Source organism: Zootoca vivipara, chromosome 8, assembly GCF_965207765.1.
Source record: "Zootoca vivipara chromosome 8, rZooViv2.hap1.1, whole genome shotgun sequence".
Lineage (NCBI taxonomy): Eukaryota > Metazoa > Chordata > Lepidosauria > Squamata > Lacertidae > Zootoca > Zootoca vivipara.
In genome coordinates this window covers 5,311,349-5,330,211 of record NC_142591.1, presented here as the reverse complement: position 1 = coordinate 5,330,211, position 18,863 = coordinate 5,311,349, and the positions used below count along the sequence as shown (strand labels likewise).

The 18,863-nt window shown below is 44.2% G+C and overlaps 1 protein-coding gene across 2 annotated transcripts; it reads left to right on the top strand.

Annotated features, from left to right (window-relative positions):
* The first annotated feature begins 841 nt into the window (after positions 1-841).
* Positions 842-18,080, top strand: HDAC3 (histone deacetylase 3). Of its 2 annotated transcripts, XM_035103485.3 has the most exons (15): positions 842-983; positions 3,968-4,050; positions 4,481-4,623; positions 6,207-6,288; positions 6,812-6,868; positions 6,960-7,015; positions 7,716-7,849; positions 8,363-8,443; positions 8,544-8,617; positions 8,840-8,904; positions 10,873-10,962; positions 11,094-11,152; positions 12,657-12,736; positions 15,931-16,088; positions 16,323-18,080. In XM_035103485.3, exons 1-15 carry the CDS (start codon positions 929-931, stop codon positions 16,390-16,392), a joined length of 1,287 nt encoding a protein of 428 aa, XP_034959376.1. In that variant the 5' UTR covers positions 842-928; the 3' UTR covers positions 16,393-18,080. The 2 variants fall into 2 exon arrangements, with proteins under 2 accessions (XP_034959376.1, XP_088531166.1); XM_088675040.1 differs by having other exon boundaries at positions 15,931-16,359.
* The last annotated feature ends 783 nt before the right edge of the window (positions 18,081-18,863 follow it).

The window sequence follows — 18,863 nt, the reverse complement described above, 5'->3', positions numbered from 1 at the left end:
ATGTGGTTTTCAATCTGGGAAAATTCTTTGTGTAACTACTAACACCTAAGTTCAAATAGTATTAGATCCACACATGAAGGTTTGCTGTTGTTGTTTTGGGTATTATTCTGGGAGCAAACATTTAGTGAACATAAGGGTCCATGACTGCAGCTGAGCTGGCACATACTCCGTTCCACATTTTTAAGAACTCAATCGTTTAGTGGGGTAGCACCTGCACTTTGAAACTCCTTCCTATTGAGATCAAGAAGGCACCTTCACTGTACTCCATTCAGCGCCTTAGACAAGTCTGCCCGGATGCTTAGAAAGTTGGAAGTGATTTTAATCTGCTTTGGTATTTTAACGTTTGAATGCTTTAAAGCAGAGTTGTAGATTTTTCTTGATTTTACCTTTTTGTAAACAGCTTTGAAGTTTTTAACAATCAAGCAGTGTACACATCTTATGAAATAAGTAAATAAAACGGAAGGTTTCCCCTTCTTTTTCCGACCCTTTAGTAACCGTATACATATCTATAAATAGATATCGCTATCGACAGATATGTAATTACTGTACTTCTTATTCTGTTCTCTTTTCTTGAGCCTTCACTGCTGCTGCCTGTGCGCGCGTGCGCGGGGTAGAACGGGGCGGAACCATGATTTACTTTCATTACCGACGAGCCAATCCCGGGCGACGTAGCCCAAGAAAGTCGTGCTATAACTCCGCCCACGCCCCACCCACGAAGACCAAGGCCTCTCGCTTTGGATGTCGCGAGAGCGGCCGGGCGAGAAGCCAGGAGGAGCCCGGGCGAGCGAACGAGCGGTGTTGCGCTGTGTCGTAGGCTTTCACTTGTGGGCGGAGCCTCCGTGTGTGCGTCGGCGGCGTGGTGACGTCGGCGGCGCGGCACCGCGCGGGTCGCCCGTTACTCGGCGGGGCCGTTCCGCGAGGGGTTGCCATGGCGAAGACGGTGGCCTACTTCTACGACCCGGACGTGGGGAACTTCCACTATGGTGCGCGGCGCGGCGGCGGGTTCTGCGGGGGCCGGTGCGAGGGGAGCCGAGGGTGGGTCGGAAAAGGCCGCAGGTCGGGTCTCGCCGGGCGGAGCGGGCCGTCTGCTGCGGAGTGGCCCGCTGCCTCCGCCTCCGCGTGATGTCTGCCTCTCCCTTCAGAAAACAGCCCCCGCTTTTAAAATAAGCAGCAAGAGTTCCAGTCACTGAGGTTTCCCTTCCTCCCCACCCCAAACCCTTTTAAACCCACTCTCATGCATCTTCTATATTTATATCTAGTAGGAACGTTTATAAAATATAGCAGAGTTAAAGGATTCATTGTTTGGGTTTACACAGCAGCAAGCGGATTGCTAACTCGTTTGAGTCCTTTTAATAACTATGCCTTCTACCTTCTTGCCTTCCTGGTTGATAATCCCTTTTGTCCCTCTTAAAAGAAAATACACATGAATCTGAATGATAATAACATAAACTACTTTACTCTCAGATTCACAGAGTACATACTTAGGTTACATACCGTAACATTTAAACTATATACTAGATCAGGCATGTCCAACAGGTAGATCATGAGCTACCAGTAAATCACTGGATGTCTGTGGTAGATCACTGCTCATCCCAAAGAAGCTCAACAACTTCGGCTTCCCTAAAAAAAAAGCTCAACAACTTTGCCCTGCCCTCCTAAAAAATGGGGCTTTCCTCCTCCTTCCTTAAAAAAAGCTTAACAACTTACCCCAAAAAGGGGGTAGATCACTGCCAGTTTTTAACTCTGTGAGTAGATCGCAGTCTCTTGGGAGTTCGCCACCCCTGTACTAGATATTAGGTAAAGGGACCCCTGACCATTAGGTCCAGTCGTGACCGACTCTGAGGTTGCGGCACTCATCTCACTTTATTGGCCGAGGGAGCCGGTGTATAGCTTCCAGGTCATGTGGCCAGCATGACTAAGCCGCTTCTGGCAAACCAGAGCAGCACATGGAAACGCCGTTTACCTTCCCGCTGTAGCAGTACCTATTTATCTACTTGCACTTTGACGTGCTTTCAAACTGCTAGATATTAGTGAGTCCTAAAAAGACTCCATCAGAGCATTTACTACTTAACACTCCTAGAGCAGCAGACCAACCGACCAACTGACAAAACTGACTGTCACATAGAGGCAGTCAGTCCTCTCTGACATATCCCACAGTTTTAACTCAGTAGGCATTGAATTGCTTCTTCATTGTTGCATTTTCCTGTGTTTTCAGCTCCTTGAGTCCCCATTTGACATAGTCATAATAGGTGAATTAATAGTAATAATGATCACCACGGGGGGGGGGGGGCGTGCGTCTGGGAGAAGCCACCAAGAAGGCCCTCTCCTGTGTTCCTAACCAAGCATGCCTGTGAGGGTGGTGGGAATTGAAAGGATATTTTGACTGAACCAAAACAAAAACCACACACCACCAAACAACCATACATACATTATGTAGAATCTATATTTACTTAACTTAGAGAACACTCTTATGATAAGATACGGGTGCCTGATGATCGTCTTCCAAAGCAACTACTCTATTCTGAACTTAAACATGGAAAGCGTAATGCTGGTGGTCAACAAAAGAGGTTTAAAGACTGTCTCAAGGCAAATCTTTAAAAAGGTAGTATAAACACTGACAACTGGGAAACACTGGCCTGTGAGCGCTGCAGTTGGAGAACAGCCTTTACCAAAGGTGCCATGGACTTTGAAGATGCTCAAACTCAGAACGAAAGGGAGAAACGTGCTAAGAGGAAGGCACACTTAGCAAATCCACACCGTGATCAACTCCCGCCCGGAAACCAATGTCCCCACTGTGGAAGGACGTGTGGATCCAGAATTGGCCTCCACAGTCACTTATGGACTCATTGTTAAAATCATGTTTATGGAAGACAATCTTACTCGGCTACGAGTAATCGCCAAAGACAATGAATGAAATTAATGAATTAGACCAGGGGTTCCCAACAAAATTTTCTCGAGGACCCCTCATCGAGCCGCTATTGTGACAAGGACCCCCATTAATTCCTAATCCTAAATCTAATTCCTAATTCCTAATCTAATTTTTCCAGTAAGCTTAACACTGATCTTGGAAGGGTTAGGTTCAAGGGACGCCGACGATTTAGGTTCAATGGACACTGACAAGATCGGTTCGAGAGTCACTGACTTACTTGCTTGAACATCAAATGCATTATCTTCCTCTTCATCTGTAGGCCTTTATCGTTTTAACGAACCACTTTTTAACCAACGGTCCATTTTTAACTACACGAACTGTAGCTTCTGCGAAAAACAACGCTTTGTTTACAAACACTACTGTTTTGCAAAGAGGCAGCACGCGCCAGGGAGGAGGGAGGGGAATGGAGAAGACAGGGTACCTGCGCAGTAGCGCACAAATGAAGCCGACGCGCGCAAAGCATATTGGGGAGGTGAGCGTTAGTAGAATGCGCGCGCTGCCTCTTTGCAAAACAGTAGTGTTTGTAAAGCGCTACCTAATGGCAAAAAGCAGAACTACTGCCTCTATCTAATTCTAGTTTTGCGCTAGACTCTGCTCATGCAGGAAGCGGCCAAAACAAAAAATCTGTTATCATACGAAATATAGTTAATATATTTTTTATTCTAATAGCATCTTGCGGACCCCTCTGGCATAGCTCGCGGACCCCTGGGGGTCCGCGGACCACCTGTTGGGAACCACTGAATTAGACAATGAATGAAATTAATGAATGAATTAATGAATGAATTAGACAATGAAATTAATTGGTACTTCACTCAACTGTTTTTAACCATGTAAACCCAATGGAGCTATACTTCTGCTATAAGGGACTCATATGTATCAGCCTAATGTTCTCCCACAATACTACTTTTATCTCCGTTTGCAGATCTTTCTCTATGGGCAAGTGCTAGTAATGAGCTAGGTCTTAATGAACCTTTGTTTCTGGTATGGGGATATTGATTTCACAGTGTTGTCCCCCCCCCCTCTTTCTTACTGTGTTAGGAGCGGGACATCCCATGAAGCCTCATCGCTTGGCACTGACCCACAGTCTGGTTCTGCACTATGGACTCTATAAGAAGATGATTGTAAGCATTGCATTTCTGGGTCAAAGACAGCTCCTGGTTTCAAGGCAGTAATATTTATTTTAAGATATTTTTATCCATTCCTTTGTAGGTATATTTCAGAATCTGCATGCACTACATGTAAAGCCTCTCACAAAGTGTGGAATCACTGGAGGCAGGGCTCAGCAATTTTATTGACTTTGCCACCAAGCCAAAGCATTTTAGTTTTCTGACCTTCCCCTTTCCAATTTGTGCTAAGAAAGCCTTCCCACATTTGTTACCTATTTGGCTGTGATACCCAACTTTGAGAGTGGGAATGGCTGCACATGCCATGGTGAGCATAAATATAGAAGTTTGACTAGGGATAGTGTAAACTGGAACTTTGAGTCTGACAGCTGTACAGCCTTGCTCTGCTGTTGAATTCAGTCCTGAATGGGAGAAATTTCTCTTGCAGGTATTTAAGCCATATCAAGCATCTCAGCATGATATGTGCCGCTTTCATTCAGAAGATTACATTGACTTCCTTCAGCGAGTGTCTCCAAATAACATGCAAGGATTCACCAAGAGCCTCAATGCTTTCAATGTGGGGGATGACTGGTAAGTGCTGCATACCTTCTAGATGCATCAGGTAGATAGGACCCAAAATGTGTGGTGTGGGCAGGGCAGATATTACAGAGGTCCCAAATGCCTGCTCAAACAAAAAAGTCTTTCATTGCAATATTGTTTGTTTCATTTTTTTATAAACAACTTGGGGGTTCTGCATATAATCAAGTGGTTTAAATTTTTTGCTAAATAAATCTACTATAGATGTGAATGACAGAAGAAATAAGATTATGTCTTTGTTTGGTTAGAAACAGATTTACGTGTGGAAATATATGTGAGGATGTAGAAGGGTGGATGATTGACTGGTGTGAATGTGGTGTGAGAAGGGAAATGGAATGTCATGCAGAGAGATTGACTAGGGGGGGATGAGTGGAAGGCACTCATTCAACCTTTATTCATGTGCTCTATGAACATAAGGTAAAGGTAAAGGGACCCCTGACCGTTAGGTCCAGTCACAGACAACTCTGGGTCATGTGGTCAGCATGACCAAGCTGCTTCTGGCGAACCAGAGCAGCGCACGGAAACGCCATTGACCTTCCCGCCAGAGCAGTACTTATTTATCTACTTGCACTTTGACGTGCTTTTGAACTGCTAGGTTGGCAGGAGCAGGGACTGAGCAACAGGAGCTCACCCCGTTGCTGGGATTTGAACTGCTGACCTTGTGATCGGCAAGCCCTAGGCTCTGTGGTTTAACCCACAGCGCCAGCTGCGCCCCTTGCTCTATGAACATAAGCTAACAGTAAATAATTGCTTATTTTCCTGGCTTCCTCAAGGATGTGTACTACAGTACTGTAACAAATTTTCATGGTCTCCAGAACACTGCCCTACTCAAGGGGCAGGAACTCACGCTGATCTCTGGCCTCATGCTGCATCTTCAGCGCTGGAGCTGGAGCTGGGGATGTGGGAATGAGGATTCCTGCTGTTGTACTATATGCCTGAGGCCCTCCAGACACCTCTTGACCCAGTCCTCTTTCAAGCTTGGACGTGAGTAGGAGATTGTCTCTACAGTTGTGCTGCACTTTGAAAGTCCTTCAAGTACAGAGCAACTTGTGCTACAGTCACTTGCTTCAGCTGAAGAGGAGAGCTTGGGATTTGTTGTGTTATTACTTTAGGTTAGTCATGCTGGCCACATGCTGTACGCCGGCTCCCTCAGCCAGTAAAGCGAGATGAGCGCTGCAACCCCACAGTTGTCCGCGACTGGACCTACTGGCAATAGTCAGGGGTCCCTTTACCTTTTACCTATTTCAGGGTACTTGGAGCATCACTGGAAACACAGTTTTGTTTGCAATTGTGGGTGATGCCCAGCCCCTGCTCCACGATTGGTAGAGGGCTTGTCATGTTTGCTGGGGATAGGCACTTGCTTTGGCAAGTAAAACCATGGTCCCTTGCAGATGAAAAGTTCTGCACACTCCTATTTCAACTGTGGCTGCTAAACAAAAACGTTGCCTTGCCTGTCTTGGGTTTCTTACTCACATCTATTGATATGGTCAGATCTTCCATACCCAAATAGCTATTTTGCATTGGAAAGTTTCTGCCATGTTATCCTGAACTAAGTGTAATTTTGTGTTCTCTCATAGTCCAGTGTTCCCAGGGCTGTTTGAATTTTGTTCTCGATATACTGGGGCTTCATTGCAAGGAGCAACACAACTGAATAATAAGGTAACAAGGTGATGTCATCTTGACCTTCTTCACATCCTTAAGTTGCTGTCAAGCAGATCGCTCTAAGAGTTGCTTTGCCATTTTTGTGTGCAACTAAAATGGTATTCATAATAACCATTGACTCCGGGGGGGGGGAGCTTTATGATATCTGATATGGCGTGGTGGGGTATTCAGGAACCCCCCAGTTCAAATCCTATCTGGGGCATGAATTCACTTGGTGGTTTTTAGCCTCCCATCTCCAATATGGAGGTACTAATTCTGACCTACCTTATAGGGGTTTTTTTTGTGAGGAGTACAATGAAGTGCTTAGAATGCTAGGAAGTATAAATGCTAAATACTCTCATGGGTACAAAACTATAGCTCAGATATCTTTAACAGTTTTTTTGTTTTGTTTTTGCAAAGGCAGTCAGCAGAGTGGATGGGGTAGCTTAGGATATAGGGATTCATCACCCCTTGGCAAGTATTGCTGTTCAGGCAGCATAATCCTCTTTCCTTTGAGCTAATGTCCCCCTTCTGTCCTTAGATCTGTGATATTGCAATAAACTGGGCTGGAGGTCTGCACCACGCCAAGAAGTTTGAGGTAATGAGGCAAGTCTACTTTCCTTGCTTTGGAGGGTAAAGAAAACTTAGTTGCTTTTCACTGACTCACTTTTGCCTTTTTTGTTTTTCAGGCTTCTGGGTTTTGTTATGTCAATGACATTGTGATCGGCATCTTGGAGCTGCTCAAGTAAGGAGTTGGTGCAAGCGGTGCATAGGCGGAGGGGGGGTGTTGGTGGTGCTGTGAATGGCATAATGGAGCTGCACTAGAGATTGTGTGTCTAAATGGCTTCTCTTGTACTGGTGGCCCTGCGCATTCCCTTTCCATTGAAACTTCTTCAGGTGTTTGATCATAATGTAATAATTCTTGTTTATTTGTGTCTGGCTGAGTCCAGATGTGGTACACTTCTTTCCTGCCTGCACTATTTTGTTCCAGTTTAAAAAATGCAATACTTAAGTCCTGGCTTGGCATTTTTGGTGCAGTCTTGTGTTTGAAAACCCCACCCTGAGTGGGATTTGGATCTGGTGCACTTTATGCTTGCTTAACTTAAACTGGCATAAATTACAGTGGCTTCTACTACTTGGCATTGCTCCCTTCATCAAGAATACTAAGTTATTCCTTCCTCCTCTTCCTCCAGTCTGGCTTTACAGATAATTTAAACACATTACCTGCTTGTCTCCAATCCCATTCCCTATCTGCTGCCCAACTATAAATTACATACAAATGTTTCCCTTTCTGATCTACAACATGAAATACACTTTTTTGGTGAGTAAGAAACTTGGATTGGCAACTGGGTGAGGGAAGTGGCAGTGCAGCTTGGATACAGGATTTCACCCTGGTGTTGCCAGCTTCCACCTGCTTCTCTAACATGTCTTTGGGTTTCTGACAGATATCACCCACGTGTCCTGTACATTGACATAGATATCCATCATGGAGATGGTGTTCAGGAGGCTTTTTATTTGACAGACCGTGTCATGACGGTGTCCTTTCACAAATATGGAAACTACTTCTTCCCTGGTACAGGTACAAAACCTTTTATTGCTTATTACAAGCTGGATTAAAGATGCAATACAGATTTCATTTTGGATACCTGCAGAGTGCTTAGATATAGGATAGGTACATTAGTGTGGGAATGTTCCAGTGGTTAGCTGAAAACAGAGATGGGCTGTGGATTAGATAGATCAGGGTCCCCAAACTAAGGCCCGAGGGCCGAATGCGGCCCAATCACCTTCTAAATCCGGCCCACGGGCAGTCCAGGAATCGGCATGTTCAGAATGTGTCCTTTTATTTAAAATGCATCTCTGGGTTATTGTGGGGCCTGCCTGGTGTTTTTACATGAGTAGAATGTGTCCTTTTATTTAAAATGCATCTCTGGGTTATTTGTGGGGCATAGGAATTTGCTCATATTTTTTTTTTCAAAATATAGTCCGGCCCCCCTGCTGAAAAAGTTTGCTGACCCCTGAGCTAGCTAGTAGTAACCTGTTTTAAAAAAATCAAAGTTTGAATTCTGCACTTTGCCCTGCTTTCACCTGCTAGGTGACATGTACGAAGTGGGAGCTGAGAGTGGCCGTTACTACTGCCTGAATGTACCTTTGCGTGATGGCATTGATGACCAAAGTAAGTGGAAGGCTTCTCTTGGGCCTTGCTGGATATTCTGTCTTCTGTGCAGATTGCAGCAGGGGAGCTATAATAGCAGAGTCTTGTCTTCTCTTTGAAGGTTACAAACACCTCTTCCAGCCAGTCATTAATCAAGTTATAGAGTTCTATCAGCCCACGTGCATAGTGCTGCAGGTAAGAGGATGGAAGACCTAAGCAGTGAGAGTCATGGGTGTGGACTTGCATTTCCTTTGGTGGTTACACAGAAGAACTAATGGGGGGAGGGTTGGGAAATAGGTGGGCTGGCTGGAATGAGATGCGTTCCTGATATTCTGTTGTGAGTGTTTTGGATAATCAGTAGCTAGTGCACTGATACTGTTGTTTTCTCCCCATTTCTTCTTCTTTGTCTCCATTAAGTGTGGTGCTGACTCGCTAGGTTGTGATCGTCTTGGTTGCTTTAACCTCAGCATAAGAGGACATGGGTAAGTCCCTTTAATGAGTTGAGTAAAAGGGCACATTGGAACTGAAACTGATGTGATTGGATCTCCCACCTTTTTTACCCTTTAATGCAGCTGTGGGAGCTTCACATTTGTTTGGACTAGTGGTGCTGGAGGGGTGAGGGAGAGGTTGACCCCTCCCACAAAGCGACTGTTAGCCCTGCAGCAGAAAAACACAGTGGAATTAATTGGTGTGTATGTGATTGAAAAACAGTGTGATAAAAAGTTTAACACCTCCACCTGTTCTGCTTCAGTAAAATCTGCTTTCCGATAAACGTGCTATTGTCCCCACAGTGGAAAAATGCAGTTTTACTATATTTATTTCCAGATATAGGCTAAATAGCTGCTTGCTATGGTGAATGAACTATATTGCATAAACAATGCTGCTGCTCTGATAAAAATCAGAGCCCTTGTGGTTGCTTCAGTTAAAAATAAAAGAAAGCTGGAAGGGTTGGCCTCCTTGCATTCTGGTTACTTTTGAAGGGTTGCTTTTGGAGGGGGGGGGGAGAAGTGGCAGGGATTGCTTCTCTGCTCGCCTAGTGATCCATCTTTGCTTGCTTGTTGCCTGCCAGCCATGTGGAGTTGGTGGTGTCCACTTGCTTCACCCCTTGAATGGGTTCTGCATGTAAATTGGGAGAGATGCACTTGAGAGCGATGAGAAATGCATGTGTAGTGTTGTGTTTGTATGTATGAAAGAGAGCTGGAAGGGGGAGAGTCATGCATATGGTCTGTGAGAGACTGAGATACGTATGTGAGCAAGAGGTATGCATGAATGTGTGCTTTGAGAGAGGGAAAGGTGCACTTGGGTGGAGAGCGAGAGGCATTTGTGAAGTATATATGTGAGAGATGGGTCTCTCTCTCTCTCTCTCTCTCTCTCTCTCTCTCTCTCTCTCTCTCTCTGTGTGTGTGTGTGTGTGTGTGTGTGTGAGAGAGACAGGAGTGTGGCCACCTTGTTTATTTTTCCTATTAGTGTGAAATACTTGCCACGTGATCTCCACAAGCAGGACATAGCTTATTTCCCACAATAAGCATGAGGTCTGGAAGGGGGAAGCAGCAGTGAGTGTACTTGCTGTAATTGTGCTTTGCCCCAACGGCAGTCATTTTGTGACAGGCACTTTCCCCAAATTCAAAATGTGCCCACTGTTCCAAAAACTTTGGCGACCCCTGCATTAATGTGTATCTATGTCACATCTTTTTTGGTCCTTGGTAGTTAACAGTCTGAATCCCTGTCTCTCTCTCCCCCCCCCCCCCTCTGAGAATTCGATTCTCATCCTGGCTCATGAGGATTCATTTCTGATTTCCTGAGCAATAATGTAGTGTTAGGTCAAACTTTGTTGATTTTGTGCTTTGTAGCAGTGATTGTATTGTTGTTCCACTTTTGTTAACATGTTTGGATCAGTTGTCCCTTTCTGTAAGCAGGTGTGTTCTCTAAGGCACACCTGCACAATTATCTGCTTTCTCACAAAGACAAGATAAGCAGAGAGTTTACAGGTTTTGGTTGTTCTCTATTAATTGTGTATGCCTCCCACAATTATACTAAGAATTACCTTGGAATGGTACAGATGGGTTAATAGTACATACCTACCTAGGCTCTCTTTACTGAAAGATCAGTATTTAGCTCAGAATAAGTAATTGTGTGTATATTGTGTGTATTTGTACATAATACACATTACTCAACTTTTCCAATATTTAGGACTTTAGAGAGTTCACACTGACTCTTGGTGCTGCATATATTTTTCTGGGCTTTTGATCACAGTCTGAAATAAACCTCCCACTTTTAACGCGCTCCGGAGCATACACCTGAGTAAATAGAGCCTGTGTTGTTAGTTATTTGTAATTCTTCCAAACCTTTTAGTAGCCATATAAAGGGTGATGGTTTATGTACAGCACATAGATGACTGTAAGCAAGTTTGAGAGGAATTCATTTCTGAATTTTATAACTTTGAATCCTAGGGAATGCGTAGAATATGTAAAGAGTTTCAACATACCCCTCCTGGTGTTAGGAGGAGGTGGCTACACAGTTCGCAATGTGGCCCGGTGCTGGTGAGTCTTCTGGAAGCTTTTGTTGATAATGGGTTGGGGCTTCACCTTCCTTGGATATAAAATGGCACAGGTTTGTGTCATGTGAAGACTTCACTGTACTCTGGATTGAAATTATCTGCCTTTCGTTTTAGGACTTATGAAACATCATTACTTGTAGATGAAGCAATTAGTGAGGAGCTTCCATATAGTGGTAAGTTGAGGACCTACGTGTTAAAACGTCACTGATTTCACTTGTAGCATATTTAGTTTCCCCAAGTTATTAGTATCTAGATAACTTAGGGGGATAGTTCAAAAGCAATGACAAGGCTTCATGGAGTAGCCACTGCCCCCTGTAGAACCTTGTTGCAGGTGTGGTGTGCAGAGGAAAATGTCAGCTCACTATATTGGTGTCCAGGCCCTGGTTGGGCCCATTGTTATCATGTGACAGCAGCCCTGCTGATGTGGGTTCTAGCCCACCTCTACCCAGAAACACTCCATTTTGGGGGTGCTATTGGCTGCTGTCATCAACGCTGCCAGTGGTAGCTTCTGCCCCTTGCTTGGGCACTTACAGTGGGGAACCTCTTGCTGGTGAAACAGCCCTGCCAACCTCTGGGTTGGGCTGGGTGCAGGGATATATCCACCTCATCTAAATTCTCCAGCATGATTTGTTGGGGGTTGGGGTTGGTTAATCTGTAATTCACCAACAGCATCTTTCCGTTTGTTTCAAAATATTAGGGTTAAGCAGATTTACGTGGTGGAGGTGGCGACCAACCTTTGGCCAACCTTTTCATATCTGCCTATGCTTTTCTAATTATTTGAGGCAAATTATCTTAAACCAGATTATTTAATCCTGCTATTTTTTCCATTTGGAGCTTTCAGCGGTTATTTACATTTGCTCATCAATACTGATTCTCAATAATTCTGTGTTATGCAAACCAGAAAACTGATTGAAAATATGTATTGTCCATTTAAAGGTAAAGGTAAAGGGACCCCTGACCATTAGGTCCAGTCGTGACCGACTCTGGGGTTGCGCGCTCATCTTGCATTATTGGCCGAGGAAGCCGGCGTATAGCTTCCAGGTCATGTGGCCAGCATGACAAAGCCGCTTCTGGCAAACCAGAGCAGCACATGGAAACACCGTTTACCTTCCCGCTGTAGCGGTTCCTATTTATCTACTTGCATTTTGACGTGCTTTCGAACTGCTAGGTTGGCAGGAGCTGGGACCAAGCAACGGGAGCTCACCCCGTCACAGGGATTCGAACCGCCGACCTTCTGATCAGCAAGCCCTAGGCTCAGTGGTTTAACCACAGCGGCTAGACCATCATTTATCATGTATTTCTGCTCTAACCAAATTCCAAGTAAAGAGTAGTGGAAATGGGGTGTCCCTGTGTTGAATCTTCATTAAAGCTTCATAGAAAGATATTTGTTGGTTTGATGGCATTACAGCTTCGTAGATGAAGCAGAATTTGAGTCTATGTTTTCATCAGTGCTAAGCAGCTGGAAAACCAGCTGATTCATTAATTTACATAAAGGGAGCAAAGGCATTGAGAGAGATTCCTCCTTCAGGCGAGAAGAGCTGCAGCTTGCTGTTTAGTTAGTTGTTGCACAGGCTTGTAGAGTTGTTTGAAAGGGATTGTGCATGGATTTCCTCCTTATTTTAAAATGTATAAACATCAGTATGCATGTATCCACACGAATTGTCTGTCTCTATGCAGAGTACTTTGAATACTTTGCTCCAGACTTTACCCTCCACCCTGATGTCAGCACTCGAATTGAAAATCAGAACTCGAGGCAGGTAAGTCACTTTGGCCATATACTTTTCAGTTAGCTCTGCTTTGGCCTCCCACCATGTCTTCTGCCTTGTCATTTTCAAAAGTTGCACTATTGCTGCTTCTGGTTTCCCAAAGCCCATTCCAAGCAGTAAGAGCAAGCCTCCAGATGTTTTGAGACTACAATTCCCATAATCCCTGACCACTGGTCCTGTTAGCTAGGGATGGGAGTTGTAGTCCCAAAACATCTGGAGGGCCAAGTTTGCCTATGCCTCAGTAAGAAAGTGGTTGGGATCATTCTGGACCTGCAAATTCATTTTGGGCAAATAGTTGTTATTATCATTAATAATTTCATTCTATACTGATCTATATTTTTAAGAAAAAATTTCAAAGTGGTTTACAACCTACATTAAAACATCAAATAAAACATTACTAAAGAAAGTCAAGTATACATTCAAAGCAACAGGAAACTAAAATTTTATCTTACATATTTCAAAATAAAACATTACAAAAGAGGTCAACTACAAAATGCACATTTAACACAGCAGAGTTAACAAAAAAATTAACTTGAATATTTCAAAAGAAAACATTACTAAAGGAAGTAATGAGACGGAAACATGGAAGGTGCCTAAACAACCCAGGGTGGCTATCTAAAGAACTTTTAACTGAGTTAAGATTTAAAAGGGATATGTACAAAAAATGGAAAAAGGGGGAAACCACCAGAGAGGAATTCAAACAAATAGCCAGCACGTGTTGAGACAAAGTCAGAAAAGCTAAAGCACAGAATGAACTCAGGCTTGCTAGGGAGGTTAAAAACAACAAAAAAGGGCTATTATGGGTATGTCCGTAGCAAAAAGAAGAACAGGGAAACAGTGGGATCACTTAGAGGAGAAGATGGTGAAATGCGAACAGGGGACAGAGAAAGGGCAGAACTCCTCAATACCTTCTTTGCCTCAGTCTTCTCCAAAAAAGAAAAAAAACAATGCCCGACCTGAAGAATATGGAGCAGATGATTCAGCAGGGGAAACACAGCCTAGAACAAGTAAGGAGGTAGTACAAGAATACTTGGCTAGTTTAGATGTATTCAAGTCTCCAGGGCCAGATGAACTACATCCAAGAGTATTAAAAGAACTGACAGAGGTGATTTCTGAACCACTGGCAATAATCTTTGAGAATTCCTGGAGAACAGGCAAAGTCCCAGCAGACTGGAGGAGGGCAAATGTTGTCCCTATTTTCGAAAAGGGGACAAAGGAGGACCCAAACAATTACCACCCAGTCAGCCTGACATCAATACCAGGAAAGATTCTAGAGCAGATCATTAAGCAAACAGCCTGTGAGCACCTAGAAAGGAACGCTGTGATCACTAAAAGTCAGCATGGGTTTCTGTAAAATAGGTCATGTCAGACTAATCTGATCTCATTTTTTGACAGAGTTATAAGCCTGGTAGATGAAGGGAACGCTGTGGATGTAGCATATCTTGATTTCAGCAAGGCCTTTGACAAGGTGCCCCATGATATTCTTGTAAAGAAGCTGGTAAAATGTGGGCTAGACAATGCTACCATTCAGTGGATTTGTAACTGGCTGACTGACTGAACCCAAAGGGTGCTCATCAATGGCTCTTCTTCATCCTGGCCTGGAGAGAAGTGACTAGTGGGGTGCCACAGGGTTCTGTCTTGGGCCCAGTCTTATTCAGGAGTATAGCATCTAGATCAAGGGAAGTAATAGTACCACTGTATTCTGCTCTGGTCAGACCTCACCTGGAGTACTGTGTCCAGTTCTGGGCACCACAGTTCAAGAAGGATACTGACAAGCTAGAACGTGTCCAGAAGAGGGCAACCAAAATGGTCAAAGGCCTGGAAACAATGCCTTATGAGGAACGACTTAGGGAGCTGGGCATATTTAGCCTGGAGAAAAGAAGGTTAAGGGGTGATACGATAGCCATGTTCAAATATATAAAAGGATGTCATACAGATGAGGGAGAAAGGTTGTTTTCTGCTGCTCCAGAGAAGTGGACATGGAGCAATGGATTCAAACTACAAGAAAGAAGATTCCACCTAAACATTAGGAAGAACTTCCTGACAGTAAGAGCTGTTCGACAGTGGAATTTGCTGCCAAGAAGTGTGGTGGAGTCTCCTTCTTTGGAGGTCTTTAAGCAGAGGCTTGACAGCCATCTGTCAGGAATGCTTTGATAGTGTTTCCTGCTTGGCAGGGGGTTGGACTGGATGGCCCTTGTGGTCTCTTCCAACTCTATGATTCTAAGATTCTATTCTAAGTCCACTATAAAATGCATATTTCAAACAGCATAATTAGCAAGAGAATAAAAAGTTATCATAAGCATAGAAGACACCAAGAGTCAGGGCTCAATCAAGCAGGACCTCCCAGCTGCAATCTTGATATTTTAAGAGGAGTGTGACTCCTGTCTAAATTGGAATATACTGAGCACTGCCTTTCTAATTCTATGAACTGCCTGCCAAATGTACCTAATATCTTACATGGACTTCACATTGATGGATTTCATCCAGATCATTACTAATCACCTGATGTCATAAGTGACAATTAAAGGGATTTTTAATTTATGTTACAAGTGCCACCGTGCTAAGATTAGCAATGGCCCCGTTGAGAGAGGAAAAAGACAGCAGAAGGAGCTCCTATCTCTGCTCTTGGATTGGAGATAAGCTCTCTGCCTGCCCTTTGATTTTAAAAGCAGCATTTTTCTGTAAACCCCCCCCCCCCAAATGCTGAGTGGATGGAAGTGCTGCCTTTTGCTCTGAAGGAATAGGCGGAGGGCTTATCTCTAAACCTAGTGCTGCTGTACTTAGCATCAAGATCCTAGATAAAAGCCCCATCTGCTCCTTAGAGAGGAATTTTATTTTGTGTCTGGAATGCTCTGTTTGTGAGAGAGAGGGTGGGGGAGAAGAGGGGGAGTGCTGTGTGCTTGGTGTCTGGTGCATGTTTTGTGGGTGTGTGGGGGCTTTTTGTTTCCCACTCCCTTAGGAGTTTTGCTTTTGTTTTGGCCCTGGCAATTTGGACAGGTTCCTGTCGGCCCTTGGGCCCTTACCAAATGGTTTCTCTACTCCTGCAGTAAGAGAAAATCTCCCGGTAGCACCATTGGCATTTCTGACAGCCAGGCTGGAGTGATGGCAGTAACTTTATAAACATTTTCGTACCTGAAGGCCTCTATGATATGACCTGCTTTCGCCCCCCCTTCTCTTCTGACCAGTACTTAGATCAAATTCGGCAAACTATATTTGAGAATTTGAAGATGCTGAACCATGCACCCAGCGTCCAGATCCATGACGTCCCTTCTGATTTGCTGAATTATGATCGCACAGATGAGCCTGATCCTGAAGAGAGAGGTTCCGAGGAGAACTACAGCAGGTATGTTTCTGTTTATCCCTCAAGTAGAATCGTCCCGTTTTTGCACCCCAGCCCAACTGGAGGAACTATGATTTGTGCCTCCCAGAACCAACACTACATAGATTTGGGCTTTTGCTTATTGTTTAGATTGCTGATTTCCAGAAGCATGTAGTTGCTGCCATTTTAGGCGGGCAGGTTTCCAGTGTCTGTGCTTAATTTTTGGCCGCCTCACTCCTGTGTTAACTTGTCTTGCAGGCCAGAGGCTTCAAATGAGTTCTACGATGGTGACCATGATAACGATAAAGAAAGTGATGTGGAGATATGACGCCTGAATCATGGGAGTGTCGACAGTGTGGAGATCACAGGATGGTGGTGCTATAAGGATGCAGCAGGTTCCAGTGGAAAAGCCTCTTGTCTTGTTGCTAAGCGATGGCAGCAGGACTGCTGAATCATGCAATTACTGGGGCGCAAAAGACATTGAGAGGTTTATGGTCCTCCCAGAGCCTTTCCCACCCCTTGAGACTGTGCCTTTGCCACTGTTTGTGGAAAAAAGAATTTCATAATTTTATGTTCACACAAGTCTGCTTCACTGCTGTGTGACCAGCTGTGGGTCTCATTCTGCAGTGATTTTGTCTCCCTTGCAGACAACAAGAAGCACTGCTGCACTTGGACGTTTCTTCTGACTTCTTTTGAAACAGGTTTGTGTATGTGAGGTGTTCTGCCGAAGCAGCTGATTTTAAATCCAAAAAAAGCTGCCGTGTAAAAGTCAATTGTTTGCCAGTTTTTCAGCCAACCACAGTTAAAAGTAAATGAGATAAAAGGGAGAACCAGATAATGGTTAATATTTTAGTGAACCAGTAATGGATGTTGAAACGGTCAGTTTTGCGGCTGACCCAAGAATGCTGGTTCATTCAGCACCGATTTCTTCATAGGTTATTTTTGTAGCAGCAGCTCATTTTCTAAATCAGGGCATGTTGAAAAAACTTACCCATATGGGATATTTGAGGGACAGAAGGCTGGCGATGGGTGGGTTTTGTTTCTTAATATTTCTTCTGGTCACACTGCGTACTTGGTACCAAAGTGGCATCCAAAAAAAACCCCTTGCCGATGGAGAATTTAGTTTTGCATGAGTGTTGATTACATCCAAACATTAGTGCAGGGTTTCCCAGCCCTTGGCTTCCAGCTGTTTTCATACTACAATTCCTGTCATCCCTGACTACTGTTCTTGCTAGCTAGGGATGATGGGAGCTGTAGTCCAAAAACAGCTGGAGACCCAAGGTTGGGAAACGCTGGACTAGTGTACCTATGCACAACTCAGTGTACCCCCCAAGAGTGACCTATCCACAGAAGTCACCTTTGGTTTCATAGAGGTTATGTTGCTTCTCAAGAATGTTACATGGATTGTGGGGAGACTGGGCCAAAGATGGTTATGTTGTTGTGGAAATTCTTCCCAGTGTTGAGCTTCTCCCTTCTGTGACCCTTACATATTTTAATGAGTCATGCCTTCTGAGCATGTGCTCAGGCAGAGGCTTTGTTCCTAAATAAATTGAAGGAACTTTATGAAAGGAAAGCTTCCTGTCCTTTCTTCCCCCCTGAACCACATTCCATATTGTTCAGGAGGGTCCCCCAGACCATCCAGAGAGGATTTTCTTTTTCAGGGTAAAGGGGGGATGCACACAGTGGGGAGAAGTGGACAGGAAACATCTCTTCCGCAAACTTCCTTAAAAATAAAGTTCTTTTTGGATCCAAGCAAAAATATGAAAGACTTCTCTAGTTTTAACTGCAAGTTCTCCTTCCTTTGTGACTACATAGCCATTGATGCAATGTGGGCCTCAGTTTGGCTGTGGTCTTACTGGTCTTAAGCTGTAATGTGTGCGTGCAGATACTTGCCATCAGTGTTGTGAAGACTTCACTGCAGGTAGAATGGCAGAACAGCAACTGATCTTTTCTTCCGTATGCTCATATTTTACTAATGCTTTTAAAATATTAAACAACAGGATGGTGTTTTTCTTACCTGCTTTGTGTCTTTCCTTCTCCCCCTGCCTCCCCCTTTGCTTAACCTTTGAAAGTATGTATTGATCCCTATGCTTCCCCTTGCATTGACATGTGCTCATGCAGCCTGTACAGCAGACTCAGTGACCAGATGTAGCCCCCACATGCCTCTCTTTCTGGCCCTCAGAACTGTCCTCATGCCTGGCCCTTCACTGGACCTGTTTCACATCCTTCTTGAGTGTTTTTGCCTGGCTGGTGTTTGTCCTCAAACTCTTGCTTGTCTGGAGGGGATACAAAGAACTGTGTAGAAAGTAGCCTGCTGTAGAAACATTTACATTTGTTGCCACTTTGCCTCTAGCCCTGCCATGTGGCCCTGGGAATAATAAAATTGTAGAATTGGAAGGGACCCCAAGGGTCATCTAGGCCAACCCCCTGCAATGCAGGAATAAATGTCCAGAAGGGAATTTGGCCCTCCAACTGTAAATGGGTTCCTCATGTGTGATGTACACTCACTTTCAGTCCTTGTCTTAAATTATTTTAGCAATGGAGCCCATTCTCCTTTCAGGTCTAAAGGGGGTATGAAATTACTTTTCATGGTTGTAGAAGCACTGTGGCACCAAGTGCTTTTTTTGCCACACATTCAGGAAGTGTGTGGGTGCATGGGTAGTAACTGGAAACTCTGCAATACACACTCCCTTAATTTACTGTCTGAAGGACATATGCGAGGTTCTGTAAAGCTGTGTTCAAGCAGCCTAAGCCTCCGAAGACAGGAACAATATTCACCACAAGACTGCAGACAGTATG

Excerpts from the sequence above, each read along its gene's own strand:
- HDAC3 (XM_088675040.1), top strand. The coding sequence starts at position 929 with ATGGCGAAGACGGTGGCCTACTTCTACGACCCGGACGTGGGGAACTTC. Across the intron at positions 984-3,967 it reads CGTGGGGAACTTCCACTATG|GAGCGGGACATCCCATGAAG; the intron begins GTGCGCGGCGCG and ends TTACTGTGTTAG. Across the intron at positions 8,905-10,872 it reads CTCAGCATAAGAGGACATGG|GGAATGCGTAGAATATGTAA; the intron begins GTAAGTCCCTTT and ends TTTGAATCCTAG.